Below are 23,093 nucleotides of genomic sequence, written 5' to 3' on the forward strand. Positions count from 1 at the left end.
TCTGAGGTCTGTAGAGCAAGGGATGAAATGACGGCAGGTGTACGCTGTTTGCTCGTTCTAGTATGCCCCCTCTCTTCTTTCCCCTTTTTGCCTTTCGTTCTCTCACAGATAAACTGCGCACTTCGAAAATCGAACACGCCTTGACGTGCGCAGTTAAACTCAACAGTCCGCTTCATCGAGGATAGGCCATTCGCCTTTACGGGATAACGTGACGAGCAAGAAACTAGACCAGCGCCTGTGCCTGGGGCCGAAAGCATTTGGTACCCAAATATACAGTGACTACACAATCAGCTCCTACTCCGCATGCCTCTCAGGGCACGGCACACCGTCTATACAGGCAGTGGGCGGAAGATTTCGTATGTGCCCTTTCGCCCCCTTTTCTCCCGCCTCCTCTCAACTTACATCACCCTGCACCTCTCCTCCGCGACCTTTCTGTCGTCACATCCTCTCGTATGCTCTTTGTTTTCCTTTTTTTTCCATTCCGCGCGCCGCTGATATCATCAATAGTCGTCTATGCCGCCACTACACTGGACAGGTACGGTGCTCACTTACGCCTATTGCTTTCCTCGGACTTTTTTTGTGAGGATCGTGGGGTAGGGGGTAAAACTACTCATTTGTTTCACTTTGCTACTATTCACCGAAAGAATCGCAGTGGCAAGAAGACGAAGGATCCCACAGGTGGGAGGTGTCGCTGTTTTCACTGTCACGCCCTCAAACCGGCACCGCTCGGTCGTCTTGTGACCGCAGAGAGCCTCCCACCCTTTTTTTGGTACTGGACTCTGGAGTTCGTCTCTCTCTCTGTAGTGCGATCCCTGCCTGTCTTTCCCTGTTCTTTGCACTGTTGCAGGGCAGTGGCCTTGAACGTGTGCACTGTGCTTCATTTTCGTGTTTGTGTCGAGCTCTGTGCGGCACTCGTGTGAGGAAGGGGACTGCTCCTTGCACTTGTATAGCAGCGTTTCTTTTGTGTGTGTGTGTGCGCCTAGCCCCTGAGCTGTAAAATTCCCTCCTTCTCTCCACCGTACATCGACATCGGTATCGGCTTCGCTGCTTCAACTCTACCTAACCACCGCACTTTCTAGGCTGTCTCTTGTTCGCATATTTCCCTTCCGTCTCTCCCTTCTACTTTTCTTTGCCTGTCTCTCTCTCCCGCTCTCTCGCGGTTTGTTAGCGTCTCGCTGCCGCCAACCTCCTCCTCCTCCCCCTCCCCCCTCCCTGCGACACCACCTAATGCTGCGCTATGAGGTCATCGAGCAGCGGGGCACGCAAACTGTCACCCTTCATACGGGCACTAAATCAATTGTGACAAACTTTGTGTGCGGCCAAGTGCGACTTCTTCGGAAAAAAGTATTCAAAGGCAGTTTCTTCACACCAGTTGTCTCCACCAACTATGCCCTGCTGGTCTTTCCCAACTCCTGCACGCCGAGCGGAAGGCAGGCGACGGCACTGCCATTTTCCCTGGACGCACCAAGTAGAGGCAGTGACGGCCTCAACCCCAGCGTTTCAGCCTTGACATCAGAGGCACAGGCGTGCATCAGTGAGTTTCTTACCCTAATGGATCACATACCGTTCTGTGTGGCGTACGCGGCAGCCTGCAGCTTCTCCGGGTGCGCCATCGTCGTTCTCGCCTGTCTAAACATGCAGGATGTACTGTCCGTCCTGCAAGTGTGCGCTGACATGGCGGCTCAGGGCAACGGTCTGCGGACGAGCTCTATGTATGTCAAGGGATTCCCATGCCTCGAAGGTGTACCAACGACTGTTGACGCGCAGGTTCTCACGTCGTACTATTATATCCCGACGTGCCCTCTGTGCGGCGACAGGCTGGAGTGCACCGTCTCCGGCTATGACTCCCAGACATCTATGTGCGCGTGTGCACGGAGTAGCAGTGCAAGCCAGTGCACCTGCTTCCTGGGCTCCTCATGCCACTTGTGCCGACGTTTTGCCGACTCGCTTGAGCACGTTCAACAACAGCAGCGTCAGCAGAAGCTGGCTGCGTCCGCTGCCATCAAGTGCGAGGCCTGCGCGAAGGCCGGGGACCCATGGATATGTCTTATCTGCGGCTACGTCGGCTGCAGTCGCTACCAGGCAATGCATGCCAAGGATCACTGTGTAGCCCAGCAGCACTTCTTTTCCATGAATCTCCTGACGCAGCAGATTTGGGACTACGACGGTGACTCCTTTGTTCACCGTGTCGTCATCTTGCTGGATTCCGACACGGGCACCTCCACCTGGATGCAGTTCCCAGGGCGAAACGAGCCAATTCTTCACGACACAGCCACCGGTGAGAGCGCGGCGGTGGGGACTGCCGTTAGTGACACGCCCGAAACGTGGAAAGCGGAGAAAAAGAGCATTTCAGCCAAGTACGATAAGAAGCTCACCTCATCGCATGCACAGTATGCGATGGTGATCAAGAGTGAGCTGGATGCGAAGCGTGCCCTTTACGAGTCTCAGCTAGCCCAAGAAGCAGGTGATGGCGATGTCGATGAAGACGACTTGGAAAAAACAGAGCTTGGCAATGGTGCCGCCAGCGCCTCTGCAGAGGATGTTGAGCGCGGCGAGTACATGGAGCTGACAAACGCGTTTGAGCCGCTGAACTCGGTACTGATGGACGTCGGTGAAAAGCGCCGCAAGATGACGGCGCTGCTGTACGCCGTGAAAAATCTGGAGCACGAACAAAACACACGTGATGAGGAAACAAGACGCCTCGAGCAGCAGCTGGAGAGTTGCAAGAAGGCGCTGCGGAGTGTCATTCAGCAAAACGTAGCGATGGATCTGCGACTGAGCAGCAGCATACGTGAGCTGAAAGAGGCCTTGCAGGACATTGCGCTGAACTCCGACACGCAGCGCCGCCTCGCCGCGCAACTCGGAGACCAGGGCGTCGCTCGGGTGGTACTGTGCGGTGGCAGCGGCAGCACCGTGAATGCACAGTCTAGTGCTGCACCCGTCGGGCGAGGGCTTAGTGAAAAAATCTCGTCCAACAACACCAAAGACGTGAGCGGACAAGGAAAGAACAACGCATGAAGAAGGGTCAACGCTCTCAGATGCACGGCAACGTTTTCCTCCATGTGCCTGTGTCGTTTCCTTTCCTTTTTTGTGCCTGCCATTGTGATGGGGGGCTCCCTTGATCCTCTTGCCTCGTCGCCCCAACACCGGCGGCAGGCTGCCTTTGTTTGCCGTGTGGGAGCCCACGCTGCGATCTCGTATTTTGCTGATTCAGTAGACTCGCCAGGTGGGCGGACGTAGGTAGAGACCCTCGTGGATGTAGGAGTGTGTATGCTTGTCAGTATCTTGGTGAATCGTTACTGCATTTGCGAAAGCTGTTCTTGTTTCACTTTTGCTTTCGCTCCCTCTCGTTGGTGTGTCCAACTTGACTCCTCTGGCCATGTAGTCTCAGCTTTCTGCGTAAGTTCTTATCCTCACCCTCACTCCTTCCCAGTGTTTCACTACGCACTTTTTTTTTAGTCCCTACATCCTCTTACGTCACTGTAGCAGCACGCAGCACACCTAGAACGAACGAAGTCAACAGCGCCTCTCTCTCCCACTCTCACTCGGTATCAATGCTCAGTCCTCAACACCCTTTCTCTCTCTCTTGAAGAATCGAGCCCTCGTCTTGCCGCACAAACGATAGACGTTCCGCCACGGTATGCCATTTTCGATGCATGTGTGTGTCCCCCCCTGCTTCTGGAATGGTGACGGCGGCCATGGCGATGGGGGGACACCTCCGTGCGTGGTGTCAGAGTACAGCACACCCACCCTCTGTGCGGAAGCCAGGCATCCCCCCTCTCTCTCTGCTAATGCCGGACCGCTTCCGGTGGCGACAGGGGCAGGTGTCTTCGGTGAAGGGGGGTTGGGGCGATGTGCCGCTGCTGACGCCGGCCGTCGCGTCGTGGCTGACAGTGTCGGGACGGCCTACGCCAGTGAACACGCCTGTGCCATCCATATGATGGACAAGGTGTCCTGTGTGACTGGAATCCATGTCACGCCGGCTTGACTGCCCACTGATGTGGGCTGCCTTGTGTCCCTCGAGGGATGCACCGCGTGGGGACCGGCGCAGTGGGAGCGTCTGCGTGTCTGCCAGCCCCTCTGTGCGGATGGCAGCCGTTGGCGCTGTGGTGCTTGGTGCGGTACGTGCCGCTCTGCGTCGCTTTCCTTGCGCTGTGCGAGGCCGCCGCCCGCTTGCTTCCTCGGCGTGGGCTGCACGGGTGCAGGGAAGCGGCACTGCACGGCCGTCCAGCACGGGCTCTCCCACAGTCGAGGCGTGCCCCGCGCGGTGCGTGCGCGTGCTTCTCTGCACCCCCCTCCGTTCCGTCCCCACCCGCCCGTACACCCGACGGTGCTCTTGCGCTGCTCCGCCTTGCCCACCACCACACCGCCCATTCACTCTCTTGCGTTATTGACGGCACGCGCAGTAGGGGGATCGCGAGTGGGGAGGGGAGCGGTGTGGAGCGAGACATAGCGGGCCGCCTACACGCCGCTGCCTGTCGCTCTCCACGGCGTGCCGCTGGACCTTCTCGATGGCACACTCCCGCGACGCCTGTCCCTGGGAGATGGAGAGTGCTCGCCGCCTCGCCGTGTCTCCCGGCGGAGGCAGCTGTTCTCCGGCCACTTCTCACCCATGCCTGCTCTCTTTGTGTGCCAGCTGGTGCGCTGCATCGCTGCCCGCGTACGTCCGCGTGCTCGCAGACGTGGGTGTCGCGCCGGGGCGCCGCAGCCACCCCTCTTGCGACCATTGCAGGATGAGGCTCAAGAGAGCGCCCGCGGCGAGTGCCGTCACCCTGAGCCTCGCATAGACGGCTGCCCAAGTGCCTCGTCGTCTCGGCCAGCGCATTTGCCCTGTCAAAGTCCCGCTCAGCTTGGCACAGAGAGAGAGAGTGAGTGCTTGTTTGGTGAGGCGCCTTCGCATTGCCGCACGTGGCAGGGAGCAGGAGGGTCGGCGCATCCGCTGTGTCTGCCCGCACCCGCCCCCTTCCTCGTAGAGGACTTCTTCACCAGCGGTGCTCTCTGGGGCCACGGCTGCCGCCGACTTCCACGATCGTGCCGCGCGGGGCGGGAGGACTTCATGGCGCGCCGTTTCCTGCCGCTCGCCATGACGCACAGCTGTCCCCCTCCGGCGGCGACACGGCAAGGAGGGGGGCTGCATGTCCTCGCCCCCTGCGAGTGTCCCTGCGAACCTGAACCGCATGCGTGTCGCCCGCAGCTGTGCTCTCGGGTGACTTAGGGCTCCAGGCTGCTGTGCCTGTGTGCGCGTGTGCAGCGGGTTCTCGCAGCTCCTGCTTATGTCATTCATCTTGCTCGAGTGGCCTTCACTGAAAGAGCAAGGAGACTGCAGTGCGAGTATCGTCTGTGCGCGCGTGGGTCTGCGTCCGATGAGGGAATGCAGGACTGCTACTGCGCTGCTGGACATTGGCTCTCCTGCCCTTTGGGTGACTCTCTTTCCTGCCCTCTCCGCCGGCGGCGCTGCGCTTGCCCCTCGCCCGTGTTCTCCATGCGCGGGCGGCCAACGAAGAGGGCGCAGGCACGAAGACAGGCGCGTCTTTTCCTTCAAAGCGAGGGCGGAGGAGTGGGCGAGGTGAGCGTCAGCTGGTCGCCTGTCCAGACGGGGGAGGGGCGTGTGGAGGTCTGAGCGCGCAAGGTGAGCGGGTGAGGGCGAGGAAGCTGTAATTATCTCGTGCACTTGCGGGCGAAGCCGCCCCCGCTGGCTCGCGGACACCGAGGGAGCGCGTCTCGCGCGCGCGCGTTTGCTCCTCTGCGCTTATGCCAGGCACGTCTGCCGCCCCTCTTTATTCGATGTTTGCATGCCCGCGTAGGTGCACACACTCTCGTTGGCGGTGCGGGAGAGGATCCCCGAAGCGTTGCTCGCCTCTAACGTGCCTTCTGCTGCCCGATCCCTGCGCGTGCGTCTCTGAGGCGTTTGTGTGCTCGCTTTCTCGCTCGCCAGCGCCGATTCTTCACTCCCACACGCACGCACGGGCACTCACTTCGCGTTGCGGCACCCTGGTCAGCGCAGTCGGTGGTCCTATGGCGCGGCGCAACCTCTGCTGCCTGGGACAGAGCTGTGAGACAGCCTTGGAAGGGCTGCTGATTGGCGTGCGCCCCACGTACCCGGCGTACAAGGCGAGGATCTTCCGTGCCGGCAAGGAGGACTACGTCGGTGTGCCGTCTGGCATGTTCGTGAAGGGCGCGATCGCCAATATTGGCGCTAGTGCGGCCTACACGCTCCTCCCGGCAGCAGCAGCGGGGCTGTTGGCTCCAGACCGGTGTCGGTGCCCTCTTCAAAACCGCGCGGCCATTGCAGCGGGTGGGTGTGCGCTCGCAGCGGCCTATGGAGCTTTCGGTGTGAGGTACAGTTCTGGGAGAGGGGGGGGCCCTCGTGCGCCGTGTGTTGTGGTGCAGCGCCGTATGTGTGGTGGGTGTGCTGTCCGTGCATGTCGACGCCCGCGGTGTAAGCAACGTCGAGGTGTGCGGCGGCTTGCTGTGCATTGTGGAGGAGGCGTGACGAGCGGCCAAGGCTGCTGGCGGCGGTATGCGGCAGTGTACAAGGATGCACCCGCGTCGCCGTGCGACCGTTGGCTGCGCCATCGCGCTGTGAGGGTGCCCATCGAGTCAATCCCCATGGCAGACGCTGGGCTGTCGCACCTTGATCTCTGCGTGGGTCCCGTGCTCGACCTCGAGCAGGCATTCGCCCCCGAGCAGCACAGCGTCGACTCTGCCCGTCCTAGTCATTTGGTCGACACCATTGGGGCGAGCAGCAACGATGTGGACACATTGTCTGCTGCTGTGCGCCAGTGCCGCGTTTCGGTGACAACGCATACGAGCCGGGAGCTGCTGAATGCAATGCTTCAGCTGCACGGAACGTGCTCCAGCCGCCCGCAGCTTCGTTCCGCGCTGCCACGTTCCCCACGGCAACAGGCGGCACACTGTCGGAAACGCAACGGCGCTGCGCAGCCAGACGCTGGTGGACACTGTGCTGCGGAATGCCGTAGAGTGTGCGTGGCTGTTCCACCGCAAGCCTTTCCCCTCCGCCGCCCGGTGCTGCTGACTGTGGGCGTGTGTGTGTGTGAGGTTGGGAGAGTAGGCACCGATAAATGGGTGCATTCTCATGCTCCGACTCGCTGCTTCTGACATCGCCTGCTCATTGCTTTCCGCTCTTGATTGTGTGTACGGTGGAGCTCTACCGCGGTGCGGTCTCTCTGTGTGTTCCCTCCGGCTGTGCCGGCGTGTTCTCACGCGCGGCTGCCGATGTGCCCGTTGTTTTCGAAAGCTATGAGGCGGCATTGGCGGGTGGCAGCGCTGCCGCCTCTGCTCGCACACGCAGAGGGCCCTCCCCCGCCCCTCTACTTTGCACCCGCGGTGCACACCTCGCACCCTCGCTCACCCTTCGCCTCATCGCTCTCTCCCCTACCTCTCTCCCTCTCCTCTTCACCCCTGCCCCTCCCAACACACACACACACACACACGCACAAACACAGTCAGCACCACTCGAGCTGTTCTTTGGTGAGGATCACTGCTCTCGCGCACTCGTCCGTGTTTCCCTGCTTCCTCTTCCTCTGCCCACCGCCGCTTCGTCTTTCCCGGTCTACTGTGGAGCATCTGCGAAGATGACGTGGAATCTCGCCCTTTTGATCTACGCGGTGGTGCAGTTCATCGCCTTCCTGTTGGTGCTCGTGGCCACGCCCATCGACATGTTTCGGCTTAAAAGCCGCAGTGCTACAGTCTCTTCCAATCAGTGCATCACGTTATGGGGTCTCAAGAAGGATTGCAAGGGCAACGGGTACGATTTTCCCTCGGAATATCTGTGGGAGTTCTGCTCGCCACACCGCAATCACTTCCGCCTTGCTCAGGCGTTTGCTCTGATCTCCATCTTTGTGTACGGAGCGGCGTTCGTCCTGGGCGTCATCATGCTGTTCTGCTGCCGTTGGCTCCACTTGGTCTGCCTTGCGCTCAACATTGTGGGCGCTGTCACGTTGTGCGTTGTCTGGGTGGCCATGGTGGTGACGTTCAACAGGGACGAAGACCCCAGCTGCCTGGTGATAAAGAGCTCGTACACTTATGGCGCTGGTATCGTTCTCCTCCTCGTGGCTTGGGTCCTGGATATCCTCAACATCGCCGCCTTACTGCTCCCGTGCCCGGACATCGACTCAGGTGAGAGTGGAAAAGGCACGGAGAACAAGGATCAGGGCAAAGAAAGTGAACAAGAATAAGGGGGCAGGCTTGACGGCAGCGGGGCAGCTCCACAAGGACATCCCCGTGGTGGGGCGCGTGGAGCTGATGTGCGGGCGGGGGAGGAGGGGGGCGCGCACTACGGGTGCTCGCCTCTGCCCTCGCGTCTCTCCCCCTTTCGTTTCGTCGCACTGCTCTCGGCGTGCTTCTCGCGTACCTGCTGTGTCTGCGCAGCGGCCTGTGCTTGCGGTGGGTAGCGTGCGCATGGCGGCAGCGCAGGGAGGCTCTGCGGAGGCACGACCGGCGCTCTCGCATCGGCGACGCGTGCTGGCTGTGGCGCACCTCGACTGTGTCCGCCGCGCCGCTGTGCGTGCCTCAGCGTGCCGCCGTCGTGCGCCTCCTTTTGCTCCTTCTTGCCTGTCTCCTGGCTGGCGCGCATGCCCCTGTGGCCCACCCCACCTCCCCGCTGTGTTGCCGCCCGGCGCCTGCGCCTCCTCTGCCACCCTCTCTTGCTGCGCGACACTCCGCTTTCTGCCTTCCGTCACCCATGGAGACACGTCGCGTGGGGCCTGTGCGAGCGCGTGGCTCTGCGCCTCTGCTGCTGTGACGCTCCCCTTCGCTGTGTGCCCCTCGCTGCGTGCAGGCGGTGGTAGCGAGGTGAGAGGGTGCCGATGCGGATGTCCAAGGCAGCGGCAGTGGGACGGAGCGCCGTTTGGCCTCTGTGACTCGAGCCTGCCCCTCTCTGCCGGAGTGTGTCCGCGCTCGCTGCGCCCCTCTGCCGCCTCGCCTCCCCTGTGCTTTTCTGCTTTCACTGGTTTCATTGCCCATTTAGCCCACCGAATGCCCCGGACCCCGGTGCGCTGAGTAACCGCACGATGCGGTGGCGTGCCGCAGCTTGGAGCGCGGGAGGGGGATGCACGGCACCCACGCAGGGCCTCACAGCGGCATGACCTGAGGCTGGCCCGCCTCCTCCTGCAGCTCACCCGGCATGCACTTATGCCCCCCAACCCGCAGCTTGCTTGCCAGCGGTTGCCGCTTGCGCTGTCGTGCGGGAGTGTGGGCGTGCCTGTGTGCCGGCCAGCACGCCGCGGAGTGCGGTGCTGCGGGGAGGTGCCGCGCTGCCTCCTCCCCCGGCTCCCTTGCTGTGTGCGGTACGGCGTCCTGCTGCGCGTGCCGCCTCGCTTAGCGTCGCGAGCGCCACTGCCACCCCCTCAGCCCCAGGAAGGGAGGGGTGGCGGAGCGCCGGCGCCCGTGCTCCTGCCCGTGGCAGGGCTGTGCTGCGTGTGTGCTGTGTGGCAGCGTCGCCTCTTCTTGTGCTTGCGCCTCGTCATCCGGCCCTCCCCTCTCTGCCCCGACCTTGTGCCTGCACGGTGCGTGCTTGTCGGCGGGTCCCGGTGACAGTGGCGAGTGGCGACCCGGAGGTGGGCGCAGGCACCTGCCACCTCCGCCGCGCACGCCACACCCGCACGCCCAGCTGCAGGGTAGTGATGCCGTTGTCTTTGTTGCTCTATTTGCCTTCTTTTTTTGGCTTCTCTTCTTCCCCTCTCTCTGTGCTCTAGTTTCTACTCCCCTCCCCCTGTCTTTCGCCTGTGTATGAGTGAGGGTGTGCGTGCGGCGGCGGAGGGCGAGCGCGGCGTGCGGTGCCGCACCTCGCCGCTCATCCTCCCCTCGCTGACGCCCTCCATCCATCCGGGTGCGTGCTCTGTATTGCTTGTGCTTTCTCTCTGTTTTGCTTAGGCTTCTCTCTCCCCTCCCCTTTCGCCCAGTGGTCAATAAGACAGAGTTTGCTCTCCCTCTCGCTCCCTCCTGTTGCCTCTCGCGACCGCCCTCGCTGCCGGCGCCCCCGCTCCTTCCTCCCTCTCCGGCGTGTCTCTGTCAGCGCAGCGCGGTGCCGTGCTGTTGCCGATGTGCATGTCGTTGCGCATGTGCTGGTGTTCGTTGGGGGATTAGGCGACGGTCTCTGCCCTGCAGAGATGGAGGGGCGAGTGGGCGAGAAGAGGACGCGGTGGCGCAGCGAGAAGGCAGCGATGGGAAGGGGGCGGGGAAAACATGACTGCGCGCCCGCCCCCGCTCCCTCGCTGTGAATGGGACTCGCGCAGGCGCCCCTGCAACAGTGCAGAGAGACGCGACACGAAGCCCTAGGCGGTTGGCCCGCCGCCGCTCTGCACGGTCTCTCCCTGTCCTCGCTGTGCAAAGCGCATTCCTGCGCTGCGGGGCGGGGCAGAAGCGGAGGTGCGCGAGGAGGGCAGCAGGCGAGGGGGGGCGTGGCCTGCCGGGGGGGGGTGGCAAACAGCGCCCCCTGTCCTGCGCTTCTGTCGCTCCTCCGCTGCCGGCGCGGCGTGTCTCGCGCCCGCCGGCCTCCTCTCTCGTTTGGCTGCGTGTGTGTCTGCAAGTGGCCCCGCTGCTCCCGCTGTGCACGCCTCGCATCCCCACGTGCGCCGTGGCCTCACCGCTCTCCCCCACCTCCTTTTATCTCTCCCTCACCCACCCCTTGCACTCTCGCGCGCCTCTCTCACCCCTTTCCTATAAGCCCGCGCACACGGAGTAGCACCCGAGCTATTCCTCCGCGAAGATCGCCGCTCTTGCCTACTCACCCGCCTCCCCCTGCGCCCAGCTGCACAGCCTCGACCCCCCGCGTCGCGCACTCAGCTGCCCACCACTGCCTCGTCTTTCCCGGTCTACTGTGGAGCGTCTGCCAAGATGGAGTGGAGTGTCGGCATCGCTGTCTACGCGGTGGTGCAGCTCATCGCGTTCTTGTTGGTGCTGGTGGGTACGCCCATCGACATGTATCGGTTTAGACCGCGGTATATAACTCAAAACACCACTGTTACAACTCTTTGGGGCGTGAAGATGGGTGGTTTCAACATTACTAACGTCATAACATCCGACTATTTGTGGAGGAGGTGCACGAACCGGCGGGACCGATTCCGCGTAGCTCAGGCGTTCGCTGTGATCTCCATCTTCGTGTACGGCGCGGCGGCGGCATTGGGCTTCATGATGCTGTACTGTTGCTCCGTCTTCCGCTTGGCCTGCCTGGCGCTCAACATTGTTGGTGCTCTCACGTTGTGCATCGTCTGGGCGGCCGTAGTGGTGACGTACTACGTAGAGGACAACGAGTTTTGCTGGAAGGAAAGTGTTTTCTCCACTTATGGCGCCGGTTTCGTTCTCCTCGTGCTGGCCTGGATCCTGGATATCGTTAATATCGCATTCCTGCTGCTTCCGTACACGTATGCAGACCTACGTGGCAGCGTAACCAGATACAAAAGTGCTGAAGAATAGGAAGGCACGTAGTGTGACAGTGTGGCTATGCTGCATATTCCCTGCGGTGCTCCTGTGGAGGCGGTGGCGCTGATTTCCACGCGGAGGAGAGGGGAACAAACGCTGTGGGTACTCGTTCCTGTTTATCGCCGGCGTCTCTGTCGCTGCCCTCCCTGTGCGCCCGGGTGCGGCGCTCCCCGCCCCCATCCCGCATCGCCGGGGGCCGCTGGCGCTGCCTCTGCCATCGCGTGTCTTTCCCTTTACCTCTTTGCGCGACCCTCGGTGTGTGCGCATCCTCTCGATGCGCTGCTGGCCGACGCGGCGCCTTTGCTGTTTCCCCTCGCTTACCTGCCCTGCTCTCCGTATACCTCTGGGCTCTTCTTTGCTATGTCTTTTCCCCAGTCCTTTGCCTGTGTGTGAGTGAGGGCGCGTGTGCGGCGGCGGAGAGTGAGCGCGGCGTGCGGTGCCGCTCCTCGCCGCACTCCTCTCCTCCTCTCCATCCAGCCGGGTGCGTGCTCTGTATTGCTTGTGCTTTCTCTCTGTTTTGCTTAGGCTTCTCTCTCCCCTCCCCTTTCGCCCAGTGGTCAATAAGACAGAGTTTGCTCTCCCTCTCGCTCCCTCCTGTTGCCTCTCGCGACCGCCCTCGCTGCCGGCGCCCCCGCTCCTTCCTCCCTCTCCGGCGTGTCTCTGTCAGCGCAGCGCGGTGCCGTGCTGTTGCCGATGTGCATGTCGTTGCGCATGTGCTGGTGTTCGTTGGGGGATTAGGCGACGGTCTCTGCCCTGCAGAGATGGAGGGGCGAGTGGGCGAGAAGAGGACGCGTGCTGTTTTTGTGCCTTCTCCCGTGCTCCCCTGCCTTCCGTTCTAGGCGTCTCTCTTCCTGCGTTTGTGCGTTCTCACCTAATATTTTGCTTATCTGCTTTATCTGCCCGGTAGGCCCGCTCGTGTCCGCGGCTCTTCGTTGCCTTCTGGCTGCCGCACCCACCCTGTGGCGCTGCTGCGACTCACCCATGCTCCTGGCCCTCTCTGTGGGCGGGAGCGGGCTCCGGCGACGCGGGGAGAGAGAGGCCGGGCACCCTCGCTGCGCCTTTCTCCGGCCTCTCCTCTCCTGCGCTGCTCGCGCCTTTTTCGTTTCCCTTGGTGCATTGCCTGATGGTCCCACTGAATGCCCCGGACTCCGGAGTGGCGAGTGACCGCAGCATACGGTGCCGCGCCGGAGGGCGAAGCATGGCGCAAGGCCTCGCGGAGCCCGGACCTGCAGCTGGCCAGCTGTCTGCAGCACCTCCGGCATGCACCCATGCTGCCCCCCTCCTGCTGCCCGCATGGCAGCGGCCACCGCTTCCACCCTCGAGCAGGAATGTGGACGCTGCCCGCGTGGAGCAGGGCGTGCGGCGCGCTGCATGGTCCAAGCAGAACGGAGGAGGGGAGTGTTCATTGGTGAGGACCGTGTGTCTCGCGCTGGGTCCTCCTCTGCAGCGGCTGCCTTCCGCCTCTGCTGGAGAGGAGGGCGTGTGCGCGCGTGCGGCTCTCTCCCCTCCTCCGGCATCTTTTCTGTCCGCGGCACAGTGTCTTCCTGTGCGTGTCTCGTCTCTCACTGTTGCTTGCGTACCTTGACTCGCTTTTCGATAAAGAACGTCGCGGCGGCCACTACCACTGTTCTCCCCCGGGAGAAGGAGTGGGGAGCGCCGACCTCCTTGCTGCTGTCCATGGCGGCGCGGCCTCTTTTCATGCTTGTGCCCCGTCATGTGCGGCTCTGCTCTGTGCTGCGCCGTCGCGCCTGTCGGACGGGTGCCTCTCGTGGGCGCACGGTGGTGGTGAGCGGCGACCCGAAGGTGGACGCAGGCATCCGCACACGACCGCCCGGAGATGACAGGCGGACGTCGCCTGGCAAGAAGGGGAGCTGTCAGGACGGAGACACCTTTGTTTTTTTATTGTTTCACCTCGCTTCCCTGTTTTGGCTTCTCTGCCATGTGATCGGTATACCTCTGAGCTCTTTTGTATCCTGTTCTCTTTCCTTCCTGTTGCCTTTGCATGGGTCTGAGGAGGAGTCTGTTGCGGCTGAGGGGAAGCGGTTGAAGCAGGGCACGGCGTGATGTCCCGCTCTCCGTCGCTCTCTTCCCCTCTCCGTCGCCCCTGCCCTCCGTATCCACCTTCTCCTCGACTTCTTGTCGGGTGTCTTAGTTTATGCTTTGTTTCTGGTCTCTCTGTTTGGCTTAAGTTTCCCTCCCCTCTCTTTTCGCTCAGAGGTTGTTTAGCCATAGTTTGTTTCCTCTTTTGTACTTCACCTCTGTCGCTCACTCCTCCCATCTCTCGGGCCTGTCCTCCCTACTGCCGCCCCACTCCTTCCTCCGCCTCCTCCCACTCCTCAGCCCGTCTGTCTGCAAGGACAGCACTGCGCCGTACTCTTGCCGATGTGCCTGTCGTTGCGCGTGTGCGTGCGCGCGTGCTGGTCTTCGTTGGGGAAGTGGACGGTGTTCTTCGCCTTGCAGAAATGGAAGGACAGGTAGGCGAGAAGAGGACGTGGCGTTGCGGGGAAAAGGCAGCGATGGGAAAAGGGCGGGAGAAGGCCAGGTGAGCATGACTGAGCACCCACCTTCACTCGCTCTCGGTGCGGATATATCTGCCTCTCTTACACCAGTGGCAGCCGTGCGCCTGTCCGCCAGCGCGGAGGGAAGCTACGGAACAGGTGGGGAGAACGAGTGAGGCGCCGGGATGCATATATTGAAACAAATAAAAAGCACACGCACGCTGATGAGGACAACAGAAGAATGAACTAGCACCAGAGGGGGGGGGTACCATGCCACGAGGGAGTATTACGCGAGGGATGCCATCCGCACAACACCACCCTGAAAGCGTTCCGAAGCAAAAAGTCGCACATAAGCTCACAGGCGAGAAGACCGCACGAACGTTCCAGCGGAGCGAAGGTGCCACTACAGGCACTGGCAACTGCAGGGCATGAGGATAGAGGATAGTAACAGACGAGGTAGTGCAGCCACATAAGAAAGGGGGCAGAGATGATGCACCGCCTAAGAACTGGGAGTCAGGCGCAGAAAAAGAGTACGCCTTACTGTTCTCTAGCACAACCTCCGTGTCTCCTCCTTTGATCGATGCCCCCCTCCTCCCCCAGATGACTGGGTGCGTGTGCACTCGCTCGGCAGTGTCGGCGGCCCTCCTCCCGCCCCTCGCAGCCACCTCTATGCGCTGCGACAGCTTCTCTTGGGGAGCCGGCACGCGTGCTGGCGCGTCTCGGCACCGTCTTCGCGCCCCTACAGCCCTCTCTCGCTCGTCTCGCATGCTCTTCTTCCCTCCGTGCACGCGTGGCATGATGACACTTTTGTACACCGACCTTTCTCTATCCTTGCTACCGACCCCCTACCTCGCCACACGCCCACCCATACACAGTCGTGCACGCGCTTACTGGCCGTCTCCCACCTCCCTCCCTCTCTCCTACGCTCTGAGGCTGTATTCTTTCATTTCGTTTCTATTCATTGCGGCACGCCCGTGCTCCTGTGTGTTCTTTCCTGTCCGGCCCCTGCCCTGTCTTCCGTTGTGCAGTACACAGCGCCCGCGCACGCGCCCTCCCCCCTTATCAGCACGTGTGCCGCCCGTGTGTACTCGAAAATGTGCAACATTCCTTGCCGCGCAGGCATCGTCATGTACTGCGTTCTGCAGCTGATTGCCTTCCTCTTCCTCCTCGTTGGCACCCCGACTGGCCAGTTCCGTGTGCCGAACAAGGTAGCGTTCAGCGGCGGCTCGTGCCTGACGGTGTGGGGCTTGAAGAACAAGTGCACCTCTACCAAGTGGGATGTCCGAACAAGCAACTTATGGGCGGGCTGCCCTGAGCGTCTGAAGCGCTTCCACGCGGCTGAGGCTCTGAGCGTGGCTTCCGTCGTCGTCAGCGCTCTGGCATTCCTCTTCGGCGTCGTCATGCTGTGCTGCTGCCGCTGTCTGCGCGGTCTGTGTCTGGTCCTGAACATTCTCGCCACCGGCTGTGGCTGCGCCGTCACCGCGCTCATGGTTGACGCCTTCTACAACAACCATGAGAACGGCCCTGCACAGTACAACACCTCCTGCTACGCGCTCCGCAAGAACGGCTCCGTCACTCAGCCCCAGGCCATTGCAGATGGCGATCCGGTGGTCACCAATTACGCCTACGGTGCCGGCTTCGCCGTTTACATTGTGGGCTGGAGCCTCTGCTTCATTAACATTCTCTTTCTGATGCTACCGTGCTAGAGGGAAGCACCTCTGTGGCTTCCTCTTTTTACTCACTCCCCTGTGTCCGGGGAAGGGGGGTATGGCCGTGCCGTTGTGCCGCGGCAATCGCGGACGCATCCGCTGTCCCGTCGCGTGCGCGAGTGCGCGGCCTGCCCGCGACGGAAATGCGAGGGGGCCAACGCTGTAGATAGGATGGTACGGAGAGGCTAGGGCGCGTCGTCGTGTGTGTGTGCACCGCTGCTGGCCACTTGCACACGCACCGCGGCACTGGCATAGGACGCATTCAGACGGAGTGGAGTGCGCTTGCCCATCTTTCGCCTTTGCGTCCTGTCGTGCCCCTTGCCGGACCTCCCAGTCACTCGCTGTGTGATCTTGGGGGCTGGCGTGGCAGCGAGGCAAGGAGGTCACGCTGTTTCTGCTGTGTGAAACTGGCTGCCTCCCCCGCTCCGTGCACATGCAGGCACGGTCGGGTGCGGATCTGACACGCGTCTCTCGTTTGCGATCGCCTTAGTTTTTCTCCTCTCCCTCCGCACGGCTTTCCACGCAGAACCCCTCGAGGGTGTCGTGTTTCTTATCTTGTGCTTTCGCTCTATTCACTGTATTTTTTTTCTCGTGGTGTGCCGATTTAAACCCGCACACAGGTCTGCGCGCGCCACGTGGTATGCTGCGGCGCACGTCCTTTCGCCTTCTAAGCACCCTGTCACCATTGCCGTGTACGCGTCTACTGTTTTTCTTCCCTTCTCTCTTGCCACTCTCGCTGGCGGGGAGCTCCCATGCGGTGCTGCCGCTCTCCCTTGCGCCATTTCGCTTCACGGGTCTTCTTTCCCTTCTGTGCCGCACCTGTCCTGTCTGTACTCCTCGTGCTCGAGAGGCCATCGCCTGCCCCTTGCGCCCTCTCTCCCTTTCCTTGGCTTTGTGCGTGTGTCCAGAGTGTGGGTCGTTTTTCTTTTTGGGGGGCCACTGTGCAGTGTGAGCCAACCCACGCCAATGTCGCAGGTTGTTTTTGTTCTCCATTCCATTAAGCTTCCTGGTTCTTCTCGAGGTCCCCTATTCTCATCGCCGCGGTGCAGATTGAACGTTTCTGCGTTGGCTTTGATGGTACTGAGGTGCTACACGCATAGTGGTGTGCACACTAACTGAGGGGGGAAAGGGAGAATTCAGCCTTATTGCTGAGTAGGCCTTCGCACATAGCAGGTACTCGAGCGAGATGGTGGGGTATACTTTTTCTGTGTTGTGCGTACATGTCGGTGATGTGTATAGTGGCATTTCGTTCGTGTTACGTTTTCTTCACTCTACGGCATCTGCTTGTGATGCTGCCTCGTTCTCATTTCTTGTCATCGATTTTCTCTCTGTAGCCTCTTACGCGCTCTCTCTTTTAATGTTATTCGTCGTTTTTTGCTTCTTCTCCACCTTCCGCAGCTAACCGCAACCGCGCCACGCCCGATGATATACGCCTGTGTGCAAGGCCGTCTGTTGTCCCCTCGACTATTTCACCGATACAGCCACACTCTGTGGCTCCATCTCCCTCCCCCTTTTTTGTGCGCTGCCCAGCCGGTGATGTACGGAGGCGGGGCCCAACGCGTGTGTGCACCTGCGTTGAGTCTGGCTCTCTGCGTGTACTTCTGTGTACGTTTGTCGCATCACTTTCCGCTGTACCACTTCGTCAAGTGGAGGGATTACTTGCACAAGCCGAGTGGAAAACACGAAAGAAGTAACGCCGATGATGCCTTGTGTTCAGTTCCTGGTTAGTGTACTGCGTTCTGTGCACGGGAATCGCTCTCCACTTCTTTCTGCGGGCCTTTAGTGTCGCGAAACTCCCTAGTGTGGGGTATGGCAGAGCCTAGTGCCCTCCGCTAGGTGTTGGAAAGATAAGCAACCTTTCTCTATTTCTTCCAATACCAAGTGAGTTTTGGTGTTGAACAGAGTCAGATAAGTCAGTATTGGGAGATGTAGGGGGATTTAGGGCAACTGATATTGGCGGTGGCGCCATGTATGGTTGCGTTGAAGCGGCCTGCGACAGTAACCATCTCTGTTCTATCTACATGATGGGCAGCGTGTCAGCGGGAATGGGATATAGCTCACCCTGCCCCTGCTGCCTAGTGGTGTTGAGACCCTGAACCTCTCCCCAGAGGGATGCATCAGGCGGTGGCCAGCATGAAGGGAGCGTTTGTGTAGCGGCCTGCTGTAAGGAGGCTGGGTAGTGTCTGAGGCATTAACCGGGGTAAGATGAATGAGTTGGCGCATTGCTGTAACGCGTGTCTACGAATCTTTGCACCACGCGATGGGTTTATGGCCGGCTGGGTGGGTCGTGTGGAGAGGAGACTATGCTTGTGTAGCAGAGAATGCCCCCATTGAAAGGAGGAAAAGTCCTTACGGGCGGACCGCAATTGCCGCGTAGCCTCATGATGCCCATTGTCTCACCCGTACCAGTGGCACGATCTTCACATAAGGAGTGCACAATTCACATGTGTTCCTTCACTCTCTGTGTTTCATCTCCTTCGATCTCTCTGACCTTTATCGCACTCTGCAACACACTTGAGGAAAGAAAAACAACGTCAGCCGTCATGACGGCTCACGATGGGCTTTTTGTTGGCAGACTTCAAGAGGATGTAGATGCCTCTGTGCGATGCCTTTCCCAAGCAAATACGCTCACGGTGGACGACGCTGCGCCTCGCCTCCTCTCCGCGATTACCAATTACACGAAGTGTGCTGCAGCCACGATACACAATTCAGAAAAACATGACGAGGTAACGGAAGAGGCGGCCGCCCTATCCGTCATGGTGCACATGCAGCGACTGTCACTCGTGTTGAATGCCGTAGATACCCCCGCGAGGAGCTCCGCGAGCGCAAGTAAGAGCAGTATGCACACATGCGTAGAAGAGTGGGCCACGTGGCTCTTGGGACTTGAGTCGCAGCCGATTGCCGTGGTAAGCAAAGTGGCACTTTGCCTCCCACCGCTTCAGGCATGCTGGCGAGGCGGTTATGCTCTTGGTGGTGCCCGTAGCACATACGTCTATCGAATCGAGGAGGCCATCGGTAGTTTCTTCTCCCGCGCGGCGCGTAAGTGTGTAGCGGAGTGGACAACGTATGGCACACCCCTCCGCACGTTGCTGCCACCACTGAGGTTGCTGACCACCTACGCGCGATTCCGCTGGGCAAGGAGTTGTTTTAGGGAGCTCGGGCACATGGTCAGCGACGGGGATCTAGGAGCGGCGGAGGTCCGTAAAGCAATCGCAGGCGCCACAGAAGCCACGCAAGGGCAACAGAGCAAGGATATCGATTTTCTCAGCATCACTAATGAGGTGGAGTCCTGCCACGTCAGCAAGGTCTCGCGCGAAGTGCTTCTGCATGCCTTCAAAGCCATCGATTGGCGAGTGGGTAACGCCGTGCCAACTGTGAAAGAGGTTGCACCGCTTGTCTGGTGCCTGTTCTTGCGCTGTCGAAGCTATGCTCTGCACAATCACTCACTGAATCACTTCTCCGATTTTTTTGCGTACGAGGCGTCTGCACGCCTCGTTGCACAGCTGCTGCGGTTCACGGTGGACGGCGTCCGCGTATGCCTTGAGAGACAGGCTGCTGAGATGCATGTAGCTCGTGCGGAGCAGTTGTTCACCTGCGATATTCCGTGCCTTGTGTTGCTGACGCGACTTTGGTTTTCGTGGATCGGGCTGGCCTCTGATGGGGCAGCAAAGCTTCTACCACACCTAGAGCGTTCACTGCGACAACTCGTCTCCTCGACCGTGAAGCTTCGCGGCATAGCGGAGAAGAAAGCACCGGCACCTAGTATGGTGGCTGCACGGGAAGGAAGCAGCGGCAGGACGAGCAAAACGGAGCAGGAGCAACTTTTTATTGAAGTCGCATGGAAGGTGACTCCACTGTCTATGTCGGAGATCATGTCCTCCACAGCAGCTGCGCCGTGGACCGCCGCGTTTGCGCGGGCCAGTGACGTGCGGGCGGTACTCGACAAACGAACCATTGTCGCGTTGGTACCGTAAGCGCAAACCAGCACTGCTTGCTCTGTTGGCACCTCTGTGGGTGATGTCGTCGTTGAAATCTATGCATTCAATCTCCGGCATCACGGCGTGAGCGTCCCCTTGTTGATTCTGCTTTCCTGCGTGCGATCATCGCGCTTTTTTGCTTTTGGTTTGTGCTCTTAACGTTGTGGGTATGTCGATGGCAACAAGATTTACGCTCTACAGTGAGCGAACATGAGAGCCAACCCACACGCAGACGCAGAAATAGGCACACAGACGAGGATCATCTCACTGAGAAGCAGCTGCTGATTCCACACACACGCACACACAGACACGCTACCGGCATCCAAGTACTGAGCAATGTAGTGCATGCTCTCACCTTAGGAGACGACCGTGAACTCACTGCCTCATTTCCTTTTCACCACACGTCGCACCTCATGGCCCACACGAATCACGCTCTCACAAGCTCCCGTCTCCTCGATAAGGATGTCCCCTTCCCCACCTCTTTTCTCTTCTGGTGCTGGGCAACAAGTCTGTGGGCAACACTCTTTCTATTCGTGTGTGGAGTCGTTTCGCGCCAAATAGTGCGACGTTCACGATCAGTGTGCACGTTTTGGCCGCATAGTACGTCGCTGTCGCCGCTAGCCCCCCCCCCTTACTTTTCTCTCTTCCTGCGCTTCTCTCACCTGTCTCTTTCACAGAGGCTCTGCTCTTGTAATTTGTCTACATGCACAGAGTCAAAATGATATTCAGAGGCCTCACGATAGCTGGCGCCACGCCCACACTGCGCCGTGAAGTTCGGCACCTGATAAACCTTCTGCTTACCCTCGAGCACGCTCCTTACGACACACGACTCAACCTAGAGTTTGTCTCTCTCGCCTACATGCGTCAAATCAACTGCAAGTACAAGGAGTCAGATCGGCCTACTGATGTACTAACCTTCACCTCGGTAGGAAAGGCGGACCGCTTCGTGAATCATCTTCTCTTTAGCGATCCCTTGGAAGGGGGCGATGATGACGAGGGTACACACGCCGCGCTGGCCACCTCACGTGAATGCGGCGTGGCAGTAGCGGCGGGGCCGACTGTCCTGAAGAAGTCCGCCATCCGAGCTGAGCTGGTCGACCTTGGCGATATTTTTGTTTCGCTCGATTATATGCGTCTGCGATACCGTCGCTACCCCTCCACCACTCTTCCCCTGGCACCCTACCTCCACGCAGCGCTCGTACACGCCACCCTACATGCGCTGGGCTACGACCACAAGAATCCCGAACTCCTTCAACACATGGCACGGAGGGAACAGCAGCTCGGTCGACAGCTGGCGATGATCGCACGCCAGCACCCCAGGTGCCTTCCACCGCTTAATATGTGGGATTCGATGTAATTCCGAACTCACAGGGAGAGCGACGGCAGACGTGACGACCAGTAGCAAACTCACGGAAGCACACACACACACAGCACAGATGCGCACATGGCAAAAGACTTTTGTGTGATGTGTATAAGTGGGAGGCATGCTTCCAGGGTCCCGCTGCTTCACACGGGAAACACATAAGCTTGTCTTGCGCTCTACCACAGATTTCGCTTCGGCATGTACATGTGCTCATGAATAGACAGAAGGGAATCTCCTGTCACCTTCAGTGACTTCCCTTTCCCTCTCCTTCTATTTCCTTTCTGCCGCTCCCGCTCCACGGTCTCATCTTACAGTCCTTCTACAAGGAGAAACGCGGTTGAGCAATAGCGTGTTGGCCCCCCCTTTCCCTTGACACCCCACTCCCCACTCCGGCACCTTTCACCCCTTTCCATAAGCCTTGATCGAAACATTCATGGGGTCTCACATGGAGGGCCCCCGCCCCATGCGGCTGACGTGCCACACCACTTTGGCTCCTTTCATCGCTAAGGAGGAGAATAACCAGGTGCTGCGCATCTTCAGCGCCCCCACGCGGTGCGCACAGTGCGAAGGGGACAATTGGGTGGTCGGTCCCCATCGGCGCCTCGGCCTCGTGAAGGGAACGAGCCCCTCCGCCATCGACTTCGACCCGCTCCGCTGCATTAAAAGGATTACCACGGAAACAATGACAAACACAGACGCGGAGATGATCGCCTATCCAATGCACACGCACGCCACATCGTTTAAACAGTTGCTGGCATCTCTGATTGCAAGACTCCAGAAGACTGTGCAGAGCGTTTCGTGGAACACCCCGCAAGAGCGTCCGGAGTGGAATACTGATTTGCGCTTCTACGGGCCGTGGTGGCTCGTCGTGCGCTCGGGGCTCCAGCTCAGGGAGGTTTGTGATTCGAGGTCGTTTACCTTGGAGATCCAGGAAGGCGCCTCTTTCCCTGCAAAGGTGGTATACACTGCCACCACATACCCCCGGAGCGACCTACTCTTCACTGTGCATGAAGGCAAGCCAGAGAATCGCTATGCGCCACTGTTGGTAGAGCGGAGCATTGCGGCAGAAAGCCGTCTGTTTGCCGACATTGCACTGAGGTTAGGTGGAAGTACTTTTCAACTCAACTTATTTCATCTTAGCGGGGTCTTTGTGGGCCCCGATCGAATGCATGTGCTGGTATTCGACGGCTTTCGACGATTGTGCACGGCGGCGGCACGGGCGCCGCCGTCAGACTTGATGAATGACGAGGACCATCTTCTCTCCACGCTGTCTTTCTCTTCCTGTCACCTTGGTTCCGCAGGGCTCTTAATCCTCCTAGCTGGCATTGTCTACCTCTCCACGCATCACGACTGCCACGTGCACTCGCTTGACCTCTCGTACAATGACCTGACAAAAACCTCGCTGTTGTGCCTTACGCAGACGCTACACTTCACGAAAATTCGGCGGTTGAGTCTTCGTGGTAACGTCCTCACCAGCAGCGACCCATCCACACTACGCGAGCTGCTCTTAGAGGCTTGCGACGTAGCGATGGAGGAGCTGGATCTCAGCTACACTGCCCTCTCTGCTGCGCAGGTGAGTGCCCTGATCGACTCTCTGCAGTGCCTCTCCAATCTCCGCGTGCTGCTTTTGGAGGAGGTGATGATTCCGTCAGCGAAGTGGCCCGCCTTGGTGCGTGCTGTAGAGACGATGGATCTGTGGCGTGTGCAGCTGTTTGCCGACCCCACATCGCCCATGATGACCGGGTACACCACAATCATCGAAGAGATGTGTCTGCGCAATCGCCAGCGGGCAATGGACTGTAGCAGAAGCGAAGCCTCGCAGTGGAACGCGATCACATTCTTTGGCATAAAAAACTCGGGCTTTTTCACAGAGTTTTTCCAGCATTCGCGGCGCCGAGGCGCTCTGGCGTGCAAAGAGGCTATGGCAGGACTTCCAGACGGGTACAGTGCTTATACCAACAACGACCCAAGTTTGCAAGTCTGAATTGCTTGGGAAGATATGCATCTTTGCATATACGTCCGGTTTGTGTGTGTGGGTGTGGATCCTACGCTATCACCCTTGAGCCATCGGCTACAGGTGCGTTGGGCGTGAGAACGGCTGTTT

General features: G+C 59.8%; 7 protein-coding genes across 7 annotated transcripts, besides 2 other annotated features; all 7 read left to right on the top strand.

Moving 5' to 3' along the window:
- Positions 1 to 1,551: 1,551 nt before the first annotated feature.
- On the top strand, positions 1,552 to 3,018 carry LPMP_202980 (hypothetical protein; the record flags this gene model as incomplete). Its single annotated transcript, XM_010700198.1, has 1 exon — positions 1,552 to 3,018. One exon carries the CDS (start codon positions 1,552 to 1,554, stop codon positions 3,016 to 3,018), a length of 1,467 nt encoding a protein of 488 aa, XP_010698500.1.
- Positions 3,019 to 3,707: 689 nt separating this feature from the next.
- Positions 3,708 to 4,065: a repeat region.
- A 3,530-nt stretch (positions 4,066 to 7,595) lies between these two features.
- On the top strand, positions 7,596 to 8,198 carry LPMP_202990 (amastin-like surface protein, putative; the record flags this gene model as incomplete). The annotated part of the gene is made up of 1 exon (XM_010700199.1): positions 7,596 to 8,198. One exon carries the CDS (start codon positions 7,596 to 7,598, stop codon positions 8,196 to 8,198), a length of 603 nt encoding a protein of 200 aa, XP_010698501.1.
- A 730-nt stretch (positions 8,199 to 8,928) lies between these two features.
- Positions 8,929 to 9,222: a repeat region.
- Positions 9,223 to 10,857: 1,635 nt separating this feature from the next.
- LPMP_203000 (amastin-like surface protein, putative) lies at positions 10,858 to 11,436 on the top strand (the record flags this gene model as incomplete). Its single annotated transcript, XM_010700200.1, has 1 exon — positions 10,858 to 11,436. One exon carries the CDS (start codon positions 10,858 to 10,860, stop codon positions 11,434 to 11,436), a length of 579 nt encoding a protein of 192 aa, XP_010698502.1.
- Positions 11,437 to 15,034: 3,598 nt separating this feature from the next.
- On the top strand, positions 15,035 to 15,646 carry LPMP_203001 (amastin-like protein; the record flags this gene model as incomplete). Its single annotated transcript, XM_010700201.1, has 1 exon — positions 15,035 to 15,646. The coding sequence occupies one exon, from the start codon at positions 15,035 to 15,037 to the stop codon at positions 15,644 to 15,646; it is 612 nt and encodes a 203-aa protein (XP_010698503.1).
- A 2,546-nt stretch (positions 15,647 to 18,192) lies between these two features.
- On the top strand, positions 18,193 to 19,623 carry LPMP_203010 (hypothetical protein; the record flags this gene model as incomplete). The annotated part of the gene is made up of 1 exon (XM_010700202.1): positions 18,193 to 19,623. One exon carries the CDS (start codon positions 18,193 to 18,195, stop codon positions 19,621 to 19,623), a length of 1,431 nt encoding a protein of 476 aa, XP_010698504.1.
- A 721-nt stretch (positions 19,624 to 20,344) lies between these two features.
- LPMP_203020 (hypothetical protein) lies at positions 20,345 to 20,983 on the top strand (the record flags this gene model as incomplete). The annotated part of the gene is made up of 1 exon (XM_010700203.1): positions 20,345 to 20,983. One exon carries the CDS (start codon positions 20,345 to 20,347, stop codon positions 20,981 to 20,983), a length of 639 nt encoding a protein of 212 aa, XP_010698505.1.
- Positions 20,984 to 21,422: 439 nt separating this feature from the next.
- LPMP_203030 (hypothetical protein) lies at positions 21,423 to 22,973 on the top strand (the record flags this gene model as incomplete). Its single annotated transcript, XM_010700204.1, has 1 exon — positions 21,423 to 22,973. One exon carries the CDS (start codon positions 21,423 to 21,425, stop codon positions 22,971 to 22,973), a length of 1,551 nt encoding a protein of 516 aa, XP_010698506.1.
- Positions 22,974 to 23,093: the final 120 nt, after the last annotated feature.

This window comes from Leishmania panamensis, assembly GCF_000755165.1.
Source record: "Leishmania panamensis strain MHOM/PA/94/PSC-1 chromosome 20 sequence".
Lineage (NCBI taxonomy): Eukaryota > Euglenozoa > Kinetoplastea > Trypanosomatida > Trypanosomatidae > Leishmania > Leishmania panamensis.